Source organism: Erpetoichthys calabaricus, chromosome 1, assembly GCF_900747795.2.
Source record: "Erpetoichthys calabaricus chromosome 1, fErpCal1.3, whole genome shotgun sequence".
Classification (NCBI taxonomy): Eukaryota; Metazoa; Chordata; class Cladistia; order Polypteriformes; family Polypteridae; genus Erpetoichthys; species Erpetoichthys calabaricus.
This window is the reverse complement of record NC_041394.2, coordinates 47,407,206-47,422,651: the sequence shown is the minus strand read 5'-3', so window position 1 is coordinate 47,422,651 and position 15,446 is coordinate 47,407,206. Positions and strand designations below refer to the sequence as shown.

The 15,446-nt window shown below is 36.0% G+C and overlaps 1 protein-coding gene across 2 annotated transcripts in view; it reads left to right on the top strand.

Moving 5' to 3' along the window:
- LOC114649480 (serine/threonine-protein phosphatase 2B catalytic subunit gamma isoform-like) overlaps nt 1-15,446 on the top strand; it is a 240,364-nt gene that overhangs the window by 142,273 nt on the left and 82,645 nt on the right. For both annotated transcript variants that reach the window (XM_051924127.1, XM_051924123.1), the window contains exon 5: nt 2,839-2,984. In XM_051924127.1, coding sequence (XP_051780087.1) covers nt 2,839-2,984 — 146 coding nt within the window. The remainder of the gene's footprint in view (nt 1-2,838; nt 2,985-15,446) is intronic.

Sequence of the window (15,446 nt, the reverse complement as noted above, 5' to 3'; positions counted from 1 at the left end):
GAATAATTTTTTTAATACTGTAAATTTTTTGGGGGGTTTATAGATGCATTGTTTAAATCAACTTTTAGAAGACTACCATTTTTTTTGTCATCTTTCTTTTGTCAGGTTTATTGTTAATTTTGATTTTGTGTTGATTATAACATTGGTTTGAACCACACTGATACAAAAGATTTCTTTTGAAATCACAAGTAAATATAAACAGATCCATTCCATTTTGAATAGGAAAAATGTGTTTTTATAGACATAACATGGATTCATTTATCTCAGTGAATAACACTGCAATAGCACTTGCACATATACTGTAGTTTCTGTAATGTAATATTTGCTGCAGTTTTACACAAATTTATGTAACATATCAAATATTAACAGGGAAATGCCAGCTGAGCAAACTATGTCAATATATACCCTTTTTAGTAAATTGGAAAATATGTTTGAAGTTAATATTTTTCTCATTGGTGTCTAAAATGGGCAGCAAATTTACAGTTTGTAAAATTGATTTTTTTTTTTCTTTTTTAACAAACACCGACAGATCCATCTGTTAGAAACAGATAAATGCATAGGGGTTATACAAAAAAATTAAGAATTAATAATTTTAGCTATTGATGATAATGCTTACTGTGTTCTGTAATAAAAATAGAATGTTTTTGCACAAAAAGATTAAATTGATACTCATTATATTAAAAACTGAAATTTCATCTTCAAGAATCCTCTGTGGGCAAAATGTCATTAAAAAATTAATTGCTGGGTTTTTTCATCCCAGGGAAGTAATGATGAATATATGTAATTTGCTATTTTATGTGTCATTCATTTATTGTTGCTAAGTATCTTTTTTGCTTCATAGCACCATTATTGCTCCTGTTACAATTTTGCCCCAAAAAAAAGCTAGTCAAAAGTTTGTTTAGTTAGCCAAGGCAGGTTTTCTTTTTCACTTTTCAAAAATAAAAAGCAAAAGCTTTCATTTTAGATACCTCTAATAATACATCAAAATCTGCCATTTACTTTTGAAGTGGGAAATATTGATGCTTTTGACATTGTGATTGATGTAGTTTTATCTTGCTCTTTAGTTTAGGACTTTCTCACCAGGAGAAGCTTAGTTTCAATGAGGTAATTTTGAATTTTCAGCCTTCATACATTGTTTGTTTTTTTTTTTTTATAGGGCTGGGATTCGATTAAAAAAGATGAACTAATTAATTGAGCAAATGTATGAAATTGTGATTAATTGCTTCTAACACTAATATATTAATATTAATATTAATATTAAAATGAAGCAAATCATAATCAAAATGTAAAGCCAGTTTGGATAGCAGTGTAACCAAAATGCCCATTATAACAATGACTCTATAAATTATAAGATAGTGTTCTACACAAATCAAAACATCTAAATGAAAACCAAGCAGAAGCCCAAAAGTGTTATTTTGGAAAAATTAAGGAATTATTGTTAGTTGCAACAATGTAAAACAGTGTAATATAGATAAGAGTAAAATATCACTTTCACATTGAGCTATAGAGATGACTTAGGATTTTTCTAATTAAGCAACTTGTTTAAATTTACTTGCAAGCAATGTAGTGTAAGAAATTACATTGTGTGTGATTCACAGTACATTGCTCTAAACATCCTCTCTGAATGATTTGGAATAATTGTTAATGCAGTACTATCTCAGAAATATCTACTTCCAAAATGATCTAATCCCAAAATACATAACCTAACATGGCATGTTCTTTATGATATCATTCACAGTTAGGGTCCAGCTCTGGATATATTTTGGATAAATTTCATCCTGAAAGATGTGTGTGATGTACAGTTTTAAGGTAAAATAAAACTGATCTTTTTGGCCACAACAAATAAAATATACAATTTTGCAAAAATAAACCCACAACTTACTAGTAGAGTTATTTCTCTTGATTGACTTCGAAGTGTCTGGCGATTCCCTTGAAAGGTTTTAAAGTAGGTGCTGAGGACAGTATGGCTTGCTGTCTCTAGCTCTGCATGTTGCCATTGTGACCCTCATTAGGAATGATCTTAAATTATAAATCCTGAATCTTACCAAATATTCTAGAAACTCAAATCTACCCTCAGTGTTAGTGAGTTGAAGTTGAAGTGAAAATGGGTTGTCAGACAATGATGGTCATCCTAAATACTTATGAAAATATATTTTTGATTATATTAAGAATGAGAGATTTCCTGTTTTATAAATGCCAAGGTAAAGTCAATATTTCAAACCCAGTAAAAATGTTGTTGCAAGCTGTGAAGAAAGATTTTCATGTTACAAAGACAGATGATGATGAGTAGTTGAAGTGGTGGTTTTGCAAGAACGAATGAGTAAAAATTAAATTTCACAAAAGTGGTACAAGACTATTTAATTGACATAAAAATGTTTAGTTGTTGTCACAGCTATTAAATGGAGGTGTCATAGCTTTTTCATTTCGTTGAATTTTCTATGTCCTTCAGATTATGTTAAGTAAACATGCTTTATTGGGGGGAAAAATGAAACTGCTTGTTAAAGAGAACAAATTTTCAGTGTAGGATTTATTTTTTAGTAAAATTAGGAAGTCGGTTTAGGGTATAAATACTTTTGCAAGATACTGCACTGAAGCCAGAAATTAGGATGAAAATATTATATAATGGAATGTTAGAATTCTGATTTTTGGTTTAAAGTCTTTGTCTTCTAAACATGGAATGTTCCCAAAAATATTGCAGAATATATTTTTTCCAAAAGTATTGAATGTGTACTTTGACATGTTCATAGATACAGTATTTTCAGAGATGCTACAAAATAGTCCTATTTTTATAGTTCTCTATCAGCTAAAGCAATATGGTTTTCTATTTTCTCTTTTCAGGTAAAATCAAGTATTCTGAGCGTGTATATGATGCCTGCATGGATGCCTTTGACTGTCTTCCACTTGCTGCGCTATTAAATCAGCAGTTCTTATGTGTACATGGTGGTCTGTCTCCAGAAATCAACTGTCTGGATGACATTAGAAAGGTAAGCAAACTTGTCTGTCAATCAACATAGTATATTATTATATTTCATATCATTCATTTACATTGTATTTACTAAAAATGCACAAACTTAAGAAGCTAAAATATGTTATTGGGGACTTGATATCTTGCACTTAATTTTCCAATTTATCATTAAAATTTAAGAGTATTGTTTATAATTGCTTATAAATACCAATTCAATGACTGTTTTCTAGGTTTACTTGTTTTTTTCCTAATTTACCATCTTACATTCTACTATTTCATCCACATTATCTTTGGATTCCCATATGGAGTTCACCCCTACACTTGTATTCCAGTTTTCCACTTTACTCAGTTATTGTGTTCATCAAAGTCTGTCTGCACAGCAACTGTGTTGTGTACTTGTCTGAAGCTTTGAAGCAGTTTCATATAACACAGTCCCACGTTTTTTTTGAAAAAAGTTTGCACAGGAACTGATTTGCTTATAGTTTTTTTTTATCCCCCCCCACCCACCCACCCAATTCAAGATTTCCAATTTAATTTTCTCTCACAGTGCTTGGAGGCTATGCATCTATGTTAACTCTGTGGTTTATTGTTTGTGAAATGTTTTCAAATATTTCAGTTACATAATAAAATTAATTGTTTCTGCCTTGCACGTTTTTTTTTACAAATTAAGACAAATTACTCATTCTTATCAAATGGTATTGCTTTTTGTTAGATTCTTTTGGTACTCTGATTTGCTAAAAGTAATTCCTGCAGTATTAAACTAAAATTACCTTTATTATTGTGACTGTAGCTCTCACTATCAATTATATTCTGCTTTAAAAATGTACATAACTGAACAATACCAAACTCACCATGGCTCACAAGGTCTACAAGTACATTATTGCAACATTTTAACAAGCAAGTTCAGTCATACACACACTACTGTACAAACACACACCACTTCCCACATGGAGTAGCAGCCCCACCTCCTCACTCACAGTGGGGATGTTCAGAATTACTTTTTGACTTTCAGTTGGAAAGCTGGTTTTTCATTAATTTCTTATTTAAAGAAAAACTGATTCAGTGCTTTGCATTTCAGTTAGATAAGAAGCAGTGTTCAGCATATCCATTGAAAGAGCAAAGCTTATTTGACAGAAAATGTATTCTCACCCAAGATTCAAGAACACATTGAATGGCTTTGAAGTTCAGCATTTTTAAAATTGAAGTTATGTCTTCGCAATTATGGCACATAAAATTGTCCTTTGGTTAAGTTTTATGCATTTCCATTCACCTAATATGTCCACTTTAAAGCAGCAAAAATTTCAGTATAGGAACATGTGCCTTCCAGGTTTATGGAGGCATCCAAGAAACTCTTAATAATTATTTTATCACATATTCTTGGAACTATTTTTCTTGGGGTAAAAATAAATATTCTTTTTACAAATAACAATAAATCTGAAGTGAACTGATTACACTACATTACAGTTTTAATAAAAGCCTAGATTGTTGATTGAACCAAGCCACCTGCCCACTGCAGTATCTGTGGTGTGTTCAGCACATGCACAATATAAAACAATGAAAAAGGTGGAGTGTGCGATAGAGCAGATTGAAGTACCACCAACCAATTATTGACTTTTTTAATGCACAATGAGTCTTTTTTGCTGAGTATGTGGTAATAAAAAAACTTTGGACAACATGTTTGATTGAGTAAATTCACTGACTTTAACCAATACCAATTAATGTGTAAATTCACTGGGAGAATGTGTGAAACTCATTCAGACCATAGTGCTATGAGTTAGGAATGACACCTCTACACTACGTGGAGAAGCTGGCATAAAAGGTGCTCTGTGAGTGGCAGCAGCAGAAGTGGGGTCATGCAGTCACGGCACTTAGAGAGCACTTCTTACACATCTGCATGGTAGAAGGAAGGTCCTTTTTAGGGGAACCTCACCAGCAGTCAGCACAAAGTAACTAGTTCTATTCCACTGTCTCCTGCTACTTCCACGTATTTACATTGATCTGTCACTGAAGCACACATGTAAATTATTAATTCAGCAGCAGCAGAAAATATTTTTGTGAAATAATGAAATAAGCTTCCATGTAGTGAAAAAATATAAGCAATTGTTTGACTTTTTCAGTTATTATTGCTTAGCTGTCTACAGTAAAGACATCAATTTGTATCTGGGCTTCAACACCCTATGTCAATTATGGAGCTTGGCGCTAACCAGCCAAGGCGAATCCACACCCCTGGCACTGAAAGCTGTTGCGGAGAAAGATGAACAGTGTAGAAAAGTGCACCGTCTCATTTTTAAATGTCTGAATGTCACAACAATGTTTTGCTCTGTGCTGTTTCACCCTTCTTAACATGACACAGTTTTGCAAGATGCATCTAATCTCAAGATGCAGATCAATACTCAGTAATATGTTTGGCTTGAAAAATGGATATGATTGATCAGTTTTAAGGCCTTCCTTTATAATGGAACTGCAGTACACCTCCTCAATTATAAAAGGCAAGGGTTATTTTTCAAACATTGTAAAGTATGCTCACTTTTGAGCACAATTTCATATGACAAATTAATATATACCATAATGGTAAAGAAATGACTTAGACTTTAAAAATAAAAAAATTATCCTTTAATTTTTACATGGAAGAACAGTGCTAGACAAAAATTGAATGACCTTACAACCCAGGCTTAACTTGAATACAATTACAAATGGACCCCTCACTTAACGAAGTGTGATACTTCTCACAATGTGACAGAACCCAGAGATTGAAATTAAGCCAATATGGGGGGAAAAATTATGATGATAAGATATAATCAAACCAAAGCCTAATCCTGAATTTATAACCATTTATATCAGTAGCAATGATTCAGAAAAGTAAGTTATAAAGTTTTGCTCAAAGTTGTTTAATTGAAGAGAGAAAATGACGTTTCACCTCCCCAACTTGTGTGTTCATGAGTGTCCACTTGGATATTTGAGAGAAGCGCACTGCTGCTTTTTATGTGTTACTTGGTTTGCAAAAACGACAAAAAAGTAAGCTTTAATTTTCATGAAAATAAAGAGCACACTGAACATGTTAAAAGTGTATCAAACATAAAGATGGCATTTCTGGTTTAACCAGATTCCATTTTTTAGTTTATATTCTTGACTGATGTGGTGAGCAATATTTCATAGGTCTGAGATTTTGGGTGTTGTTGTTTTCTTTGAAATTTTTGTCTCAAATTTCTGATTTTTTTTTTAGATCGAGCATGTGATATTTCTGATTTGGAAATTTGAATATTTCTTATGTCTGATAGCACATAAAAGCAGCATGTGTACTGTGTTTTGTTTTTGATGCCATGCTGCTCTTGTTGAAGGTATGGTGATGAAAGAGCAACTGAGGACAACATCTTTGACTGACGGACTTGGTTAACCTATACTTAGGCTCACATTATAATGAGGTTAGTTGTGAGTTGTGATGCATAGCAACATAGAATTATTTTTAATCATCATCATAGCATTACAGAACAGCACGGCTAATGCTGTTCCATGTTATTATGTAATCCTGCAGCACCCTGTATTTATCCACAATCACCGCCCTGCTGTAGATGCTTTCCACCGTTCATGACCGAAGTATTGAGGATAGTTTTTCTGATTTGTCCATGATCTTCGTCAGTGCACATAATGAAAGACAGTGAATGATTGTAAATATGACATTTTTGTTGGTTATTGTCTGGTTGCCTACAGAATGCAACAGCCATTAACATCTTAGCATCAACAATCAAGAATATCAGTAAGAACACTTGTGGAGGAATTCTCATGTTTATAAATTTTAAATTTATAAAGAATGCTACACTTTAGACCAGATGTATCAAATTAATATGTATCATTATTGTGAATAAATAACTTTGACTTAAACAATATTAGTCTCATCTTTTAATAGAACAGAAAACTTTGCTTTTGATTTATGACGAAATATATTACTCTAATAAAACAATTGAAAATGAATGCCATTCACAAAAATATTGGTTTCCTTAACTTAATATTTTCTTGGTGAGAATCACTGCCGCCTATTTTTGGCATACTCTTCTTAAGTTCTTTCAGTTTTGATGGGTGCCAACTATGAATTCAATTCCTTCTGATGATTTTCAGTACAATTCCAATCAGCACTTTTAGCAGGCCACTTAACAGTGGTCCACTGTTTTCCTCTCACTCATTTTTGGATTTTCTTTGAAATATGTTTTGGATCATTATCCTGTCAGTGAACACGTGGCATAAAACTGTGACACAGCTCTCTGACACTAGGCTGTATATTTCACTTCAAAATACCCTGACAATCTTCTTATTTCATTTTGCCCTGTAGAGATTTTTATTCTGTTTTCTGTGAACATAGAATTGATGTGAATTACCAAAAAGGTCTAATTTTGTTTTGTCTATACAAAGGACGTTATCCCTGAAGGACTTTTTAGCTTGTCAACATGCAGTTTAGCAAACTCCAGTTGTTGTTTTTTTTTCTCCCTCTTTAAAGTGGGGTCTTTGTTGGTTTTCTATGATGAAGCTTAAATTCATTCAGAGAGCTTGAAGGTCAGCTTGGATTTGTTTTGAAATTTTTCTTTGCTCTTTCTCTACCATTTGAACAATCAGTCTCTTCAGTCATGTGTCACTTTTCCTTTTGTAGCCATGCCTAGGGATGTTGGCCACAGTTTCATCACCCTTAAACATTCTGATAATACTGACAACAGTGGTCAAATGACCTCCAGCTCTTTGAAGATGGTCTTGTAGTCTTTATGTTGACCTTGCTTGGCTATTACCTCCTTAAATGCTACCTCAGTCAAGTATTTGTTTTCCCTTCTCTTTTCCGTGTTTAGTTCGATGCACACAGTGACGCAAAGCATCTGAGTAATTTTTAAACTGGCTGAATGAGTGATTATAATGTTGAAGACACCTGTTTTATTGATCAAAAGGAAATTAGTCTACTTGAAGTATTTATACAGTTATTTCTTTATAATTCTTTATAATTATAATCAGGTCAGGTTGAGTAGCATGCACTAGTACAGTGCGTTGCCGCACCCACCACACAGTGAAACAGCTTGGGTTCCTGGTTGGCAGCGCCCCCAGGTAGACACATGGCCCAGGCTCACTCCCCGTAAATGACCAACTATCTGCCGCAGCCAGGTGTTACGTGGGTGTCCCATTGACATGGTCCAGCCGCTTGGGTCCTCAACAATGAGGATCCTGTGAGTTGGATCACACTTGGAGAATTGCACCACATGGCCCTAGTGCCATAACTGATGCTTCCTCACAATGCAGGTAATGTGCCTTATTTGGCACTCCGTGAGCAACTGCTCATTTGACACAATATCAAAACAGCAGTACCCAAGGGTTCTCCAAAGAGACACAGTACTGAAGGATTCCAGTCTTCGTCTAAGGGCACTGGGATAGCATCCATGTCTCTCAACCATATAGCAAAACAGAAAGCACCAGGACTCTTAAAGACTTGGACCTTCCTCCATTTGCAAAAATACCGGAAGCGCCACACTCCCCTTTACAGCGACCTCATGACCCCCCCATGCTCTCCTAATCTCATAGGAGGTATCACCAGAGACATGAATGTTGCTGCCAAGGTAAGTAAACCTCTCAAAAAATTTGACATTTGCTCAGCAGACACATTGCCGATGACTGTACCTGAGGGGTCATTAAAGGCCTGGATTTTGGTTTTTATCCAGTACACTTGTAAGCTCAGACACTCAGACTCCTCACTCAGTCTCTCGAGAGCCCCGATAAGAGCTTCCATTGACTCCACGAAGATTACAGCATTGTCAGCAAATTCAAGATGAGTGAATTTTTCTTCACCAACAGATGGCCCACAGCAGCTGGACCCCACAACCCTGCCCAACACCTAGTCCATGCACAAATTGAAGAGAGTAGGAGCAAGAACACACCCCTGACAAACCCCAAAATCAACTGGGGGAAAACACAGAGGTTCTGCCGCCACTCAGCACAGCACTCACAGTACCAGTGTAGAGACTGGCAATGATATTCAACAACTTTTGGGGTTCCTGCAAAGTCTTAGGATGTCCCACAGGGCAGCTCAATCAATTGAGTTGAACCCGTTACGAAAATCGACAATGCCTACAAAGAAACTCTGCTTATATTCTGAATGGTTATAATTATTTTCTACAGGCCATTTTAGAGTATCTTTGTAGATTAAGCAAGAATTTATTTCTTTACATTGCTTTTGTGTTTTGTTCCACTGCAGACCCAAGAAACGTGTATCACTGACAAAAGATCTTTTTGTATCAGTACTTTTCAGGGACGATGGTGCATTGTTTTAATAAAATGGAAGCTTACCGATGTTGTCAGCCTCCTTTGTATGCAATATAAGTATTACGCAATAAAATAATACTTGCTAATAAATAGTAGAGAATGGTTAAATGTATTAAGTATTTTTCAATAAGAATATTAGTAACAGCCAAGAGAGACAATTGGCAGTGGTAGGTATAGTTCTTCACACTCTTCAGCTTTAGGTTTTAGCTAGCAGCTTGCTTAATGGATGGGCGCTGATAAAAAAAAAAAAAAACAAAGTTACTTCTCTTTCATCTTGATGCTGTAGTGTCTCCAAATAAAATACCCTCTATCAGTCTTTTAAGCACATTTCATTATTCTAAATAACAATTGCTGTTTTTGTGCTAAATTAATAATCTATTTGATTAAATTTTTTATCACCGTTTGCTGAAAGCTGAGACCAAAGGGACATCTTTTATATTAGCTAAAAGCTGTTGTAACTAAAAACTTGTATTTTTTTAAATCTTGAAATCTCAGTATATGTATTTTTTAATAGTGTTGGATCGGTACTAAAATTTTGTATTTATACCTGCTTTCAGACCTCAGTACTGGCACCAAAACAGTTTCAAAGCAAATAACAAATAACTCCAAACCCCCACCACCCCCATCTTACTCTCTCATCTTTGAGATGGACAATTGTGCAACAGTACACATCACCTCCATCCTGATATCCATGAAGTGCAGATTGCATTGAAGCCTATGGTTTTGTTTTGTGATTACTACGAAATAGATGGTTTTTCCACTTCTACACTGCCGAATATGTGTGTGTGTGTGTGTATGTGTGGTTGTGTTGGGTGGGTGATTGAGAGGAAAGATGATGTTTACTTCTGATACTGAAAAATCCTGAAATGCTGAAACTGTACCATTTTAAAATGTGGATTTTTCTATACTTTTCTAGTACCAGTTTACAGTGCAACCCTATATGCAATGTAATGATAAAGTCAGTTAAGGAAACAGGGCCTTGGTAATTTACGGCTTTCTTGTTTAACTAGAGGATTTTAAAATTGGCCATAAGCTTAACTGGGAACCAATGCAAGGACTTGGAAACTTTAGTTATTTGTTCATATTTTCTTGTTCGTTTAATCACAATTGCAGCAACATTTTCAATTAACTGAAAGCTGCATGATTTGAATAGCCAGTGAATCACACATTGAAGTAGTCAATCCTACTAGAAATAAATGCACTTAGTTTCATGCATATTTGGAAAATGTCTTAATTTCCCACCATTTTTAAGATGGAAAAAATAAGTTTTTAATAGTTTTGAAATGTGTGTTTGAACTCTTTCAGGGCGCATATCGATTTTTGGTGAAGGAGGTGATGGTGATAATCAACTGTAAATGTTGACAAAACCCGCCATTATGTTTTAGTTGGACCGTCTTTGCTAGAACTAAAGTTAGCTTCATTGGTTTGATGAGGAGCAAATATTGGCAAAAGTGACATAAACGTGTGGCAAGAGATTGAAGTGAATGTTTAAAGCAAATACTCCATGGATGATGTTTTACATGTTATTTGCAGTATTACTGAATTGGACTCTTGATACATGTGATCAAAAATGGATGTGAGGTACCAGCATCAGCTGATCAGTCCCCAGCTGATTGATCCAGGACTGATTGTGGTGCTGAACAGGTTCATGCAGCTGATGTGCCAGCAGCAACCTTTGCCATAGCAGACCGCCACTTACAATGACAACAGGTACAAATCAGATTGCGATACACTATGACAGTTGCCGCCATAGTCATCCACGCCATGCGAAGACAGCTTGACAGCCAGCCTGCTGTGCATTCCTAGTGAACTGATGGCCACAGCACGCAGCAACAGATGTTTTATGTTGATTTTTGCATGAAACCATTGCTTTGTGTGCTTTTTTTGAAGAAACAAATTATTCAGCCTTCAAAGAGTTAATGACATGGACATATCTGTTTTGTTTTGCATGTGTTTTGTGGACTTGGAAAAGGCGTTTGACCGTGTCCCTCGGGGAATCCTGTGGGGGGTGCTCCGGGAGTATGGGGTACCGGAACCCCTGATAAGGGCTGTTCGGTCCCTGTACAACCGGTGTCACAGCTTGGTCCGCATTGCCAGCAGTAAGTCGAACCCGTTTCCAGGGCTGCCCTTTGTCACTGATTCTGTTCATAACTTTTATGGACAGAATTTCTAGGTGCAGCCAGGGTGTTGAGGGGGTCCGGTTTGGTGGACTCAGGATTGGGTCACTGCTTTTTGCAGATGATGTTGTCCTGTTTGCTTCATCAGGCCGTGATCTTCAGCTCTCTCTGGATCGGTTCGCAGCTGAGTGTGAAGCGGCTGGAATGGGAATCAGCACCTCCAAATCCAAGACCATGGTCCTCAGCCGGAAAAGGGTGGAGTGCCCTCTCAGGGTTGGGAGCGAGATCCTGCCTCAAGTGGAGGAGTTCAAGTATCTCGGGGTCTTGTTCACGAGTGAGGGAAGAATGGAGCATGAGATCGACAGGCGGATCGGTGCGGCGTCCGCAGTGATGCGGGCTCTGCATCGGTCTGTCGTTGTGAGAAAGGAGCTGAGCCGTAAGGCAAAGCTCTCAATTTACCAGTTGATCTATGTTCCTACCCTCACTTATGGTCATGAGCTATGGGTAGTGACCGAAAGAACAAGATCGCGAATACAAGCGGCTGAAATGAGTTTCCTCCTCAGGGTGTCTGGGCTCTCCCTTAAGGATAGGGTGAGAAGCTCAGTCATCCGGGAGGGGCTCAGAGTAGAGCCGCTGCTCCTCCGCATCGAGAGGAGTCAAATGAGGTGGCTCGGGCATCTGATCAGGGTGTCTCCTGAACGCCTCCCTCCCTCTAATGCCTGTCTGACCGGAAAGGGGGCCCCCGGGGAAGACCCAGGACACGCTGGAGGGACAATGTCTCCCAGCTGGCCTGGAAACACCTCGGGATTCTCCCGGAAGAGCTAGAAGAAGTGGCCGGGGAGAGGGAAGTCTGGGTATCTCTGCTCAAGCTGCTGCCCCCGCGACCCGACCTCGGATAAGCGGAAGAGGATGGATGGATGGATGGACATATCTGATAATTTCTGAATTGGTGCAAATTCAGTCAAAGTAATGGTGATTCTAAAGTGAGTTCAAAAGCGACAGAATGTTGTTCCCATCAACATCATTACCCCAATAAGTAGCATTTTGTTTTTTGTATTCAGAGACAAGAAGTTCTCTTCCATCCATTCCTTTAACTCACTGACACAACTAATTAAGGACTGAATTGGTGAAACATCATTTGGTTAAAAGAAAGATATAATTGGGTGTCATCTGCATATGACTGAAACAGTAAAGGTCCCAGTTATTAGCCCTGCGGGACACAATATTTAAGTTCTGAATATAATGATGGAGTACTTACTGTCAACACAATCTTTACTTATTTGCTTGTAATTTACAATTACAAGATTATATATTGCCTGAAGAAGGGGCCTGAGTTGCCTCAAAAGCTTGCCTATTGTAATTTTTTTTAGTTAGCCAATGTGAGTGAAGGAAGTCTAGGTCAGAATTAATCTTTTTTCTCTATTTCACTGTTAACTCCTATTCAAAGTTATTGTCTATCTGTATACCTGCATTGTTATCACTGTTTAATTTAATATTTTCTTTATCAGCATGCTGCTGCTGGAGTATGAGATACTTTATTAATCCCAAGGGGAAATTCTATCTATCTATCTATCTATCTATCTCTCTATCTCTCTATCTATCTATCTCTATCTCTCTCTCTCTCTCTCTTCTCCCCAACCAATGATTCATATGCTATATTTCTTTTACAATAATTTCAGGTTTAGTACTGATTGAGCATTATCACATGTGCCTTGAAATGGAGAAACACCTCAGAAAATGTTCATATTCATACCAGTTGCAAATGTGTCATGTGGATTTAGTACACCAAACAGAATCAAGTTGAAAATACAGCGAAGAACATAAAGCTCACAAATCAAATGTTTCTATCTGAGCTTGGTGCTGAACAAGAACAGTTCAACATTACACTTTAAAGTTGAAACAAAGGGGTAAAATTATAGAGGGGTAGGGCAATGGGTTGATAGAGAATAGACAGAAAGACAGGTCAAGGCAAATGTGTACAGTTTACCAAGAAAGTCACTGTTAAGGACAGTTATTAGGGGTGGTGGAAAAATAAGTACAGTATTCTTTTATAATATGTTACTTTGTGACATATCTTAGAGACAGTGAAGAAAAATATTTTTTTAGCAATGTTAATTTAGAGGAAACAAATTTTATTGATGATTGCATAGTTTTATGCTGAATTAAGTTCTAATTCAGATCTTTCTCAGGTCACTGTGTTTATCGCAATAATACTAAAATTATTTTCCAGAATAAACTGTTAATGTTTTAGTGAAGTCCACCCACATGATATATCTTAAAGGAAAAAGTAAAATATACACTATAGTGAAGTGATTAATATTATAGTATTCACAGGCTTTCTACATTGAATGTCACAAAGTACAGTATCTCCCCCTACGCACGAAAGACTGCAAAGAATTAATGCCTGCTGTATATAGCTATTTATTACAATTATTAAATTGGAAGTTGTCATTGAAATACTATTTTAAGCAATTAAATGTACATTTCAGGGATTTTACTGACCAACAAGCTCATTGTCTGTAATAAATGGAGCCAAATTTTAAACCATTAAATTAAAGCTTATTAGGTACTGTGGAAGGCATTGGGGGAGGTAAGAAAGAGAGAAGAATGAGAAAAGCGTAGGTAGTTTATGTAATTAATCACTGTATAATTATTAGTTAAGACATTCTGTATGTGTATCTTCAAGTAGGAGAGAGCTCTTATAGCACTGCCTTGAATTAAAGACAATTGAAACAGCAGCCAAATTAAACCCAAAACGTTGTGATTTTGTATGAAATTTTCAAGTTATTTAAGTCCATTATAATGGTTAAACTATTTGTGAAGATAATTATTTAATGCTGATCTGTGGTGTTGGCCAACTAGCCTGTATTTTTCTGTGTTTACAGTCTATTCAGCCATTTATATAAGTTAGGTATGTATTTTAGCATATACTTAGCAGTTTAGTGACTTGGTAGAGGTGCATCTCAACATCATAACAGTAAAATTGTTTAACCAAATGAGAATTATGTACATAAATAAGAATACAAACTAAATTAACTTCTAATGCAGGTGATTTTCATTTTAGTTTAAAAAAAAATAATAGCCACATTTTTTAATTTTAAAACTTTATTACTTTCATGCATTTTTTTATATGCTTACTTTTTTTTTTACTTTTATATGTAAGGTAAGCCAGAGTTCCTCATTATTTTATACCATTTGATTTAAATGTCCTGCGGTGGGTTGGCACCCTGCCCTGGATTGGTTCCCTGCCTTGTGCCCTGTGTTGGCTGGGATTGGCTCCAGCAGACCCCCGTGACCCTGTGTTCGGATTCAGCGGGTTGGAAAATGGATGGATGGATGGATGGATTTAAATGTCTATTGTATTTTTTGTAATTGTTAGGTTTCGTCTGGTATTTCAGTGCAATTGTCTGACCTTTAGCCAAGATGCTGGATGGATTACCTAATCAACTGTATTGATAATATTAATGTACAGTATATTTTCTGTTAACACAAATTAATTAGTATCTTTTTATAAGAAGCACTATCACAGTATATCTGTAAGTACATAGTAACTGTTTTAAAGTGATTTTCCATCTGTCAAAAAGAGTAACTGAATATTGAGTGATGTAATGTACATTTCTAAATATTCAAGTAATGAAACTTATTGAGGCTTTCAAAATGAAGGAAATGCCTGAGAGAATGAGAGGCTCAGATTACAGCATATATGAAAAATAAAACTGATTTTCAGAGCATATTTGGCAAGTGTTATAAGGGTGATGATAGCATGCAAGTTAAAGGGAAAGACATCTTTTGCTAGGGTAGCTGTAGACAAAACCACAAAGTCCTTGAGTGAAAAGCAAAAGTAATTTTTTCCAACAATGTTCACAAACCGATTATTTTACTTTTAATTCACTATATCACAATACAGTGGATCACAAGTTTATATACACTTTATCTGTTCCTTTAACACTAGAATTACCAGAGCCTACGAAAAACTCGTAAATCTGGCCCACCTTAAATCTTCGCACCTCTCCGTCAGCATCTTTTGTCCTATTGTGCCGATAAAGACAAGCAGCAAGTAGCCTGCTATTCCATCC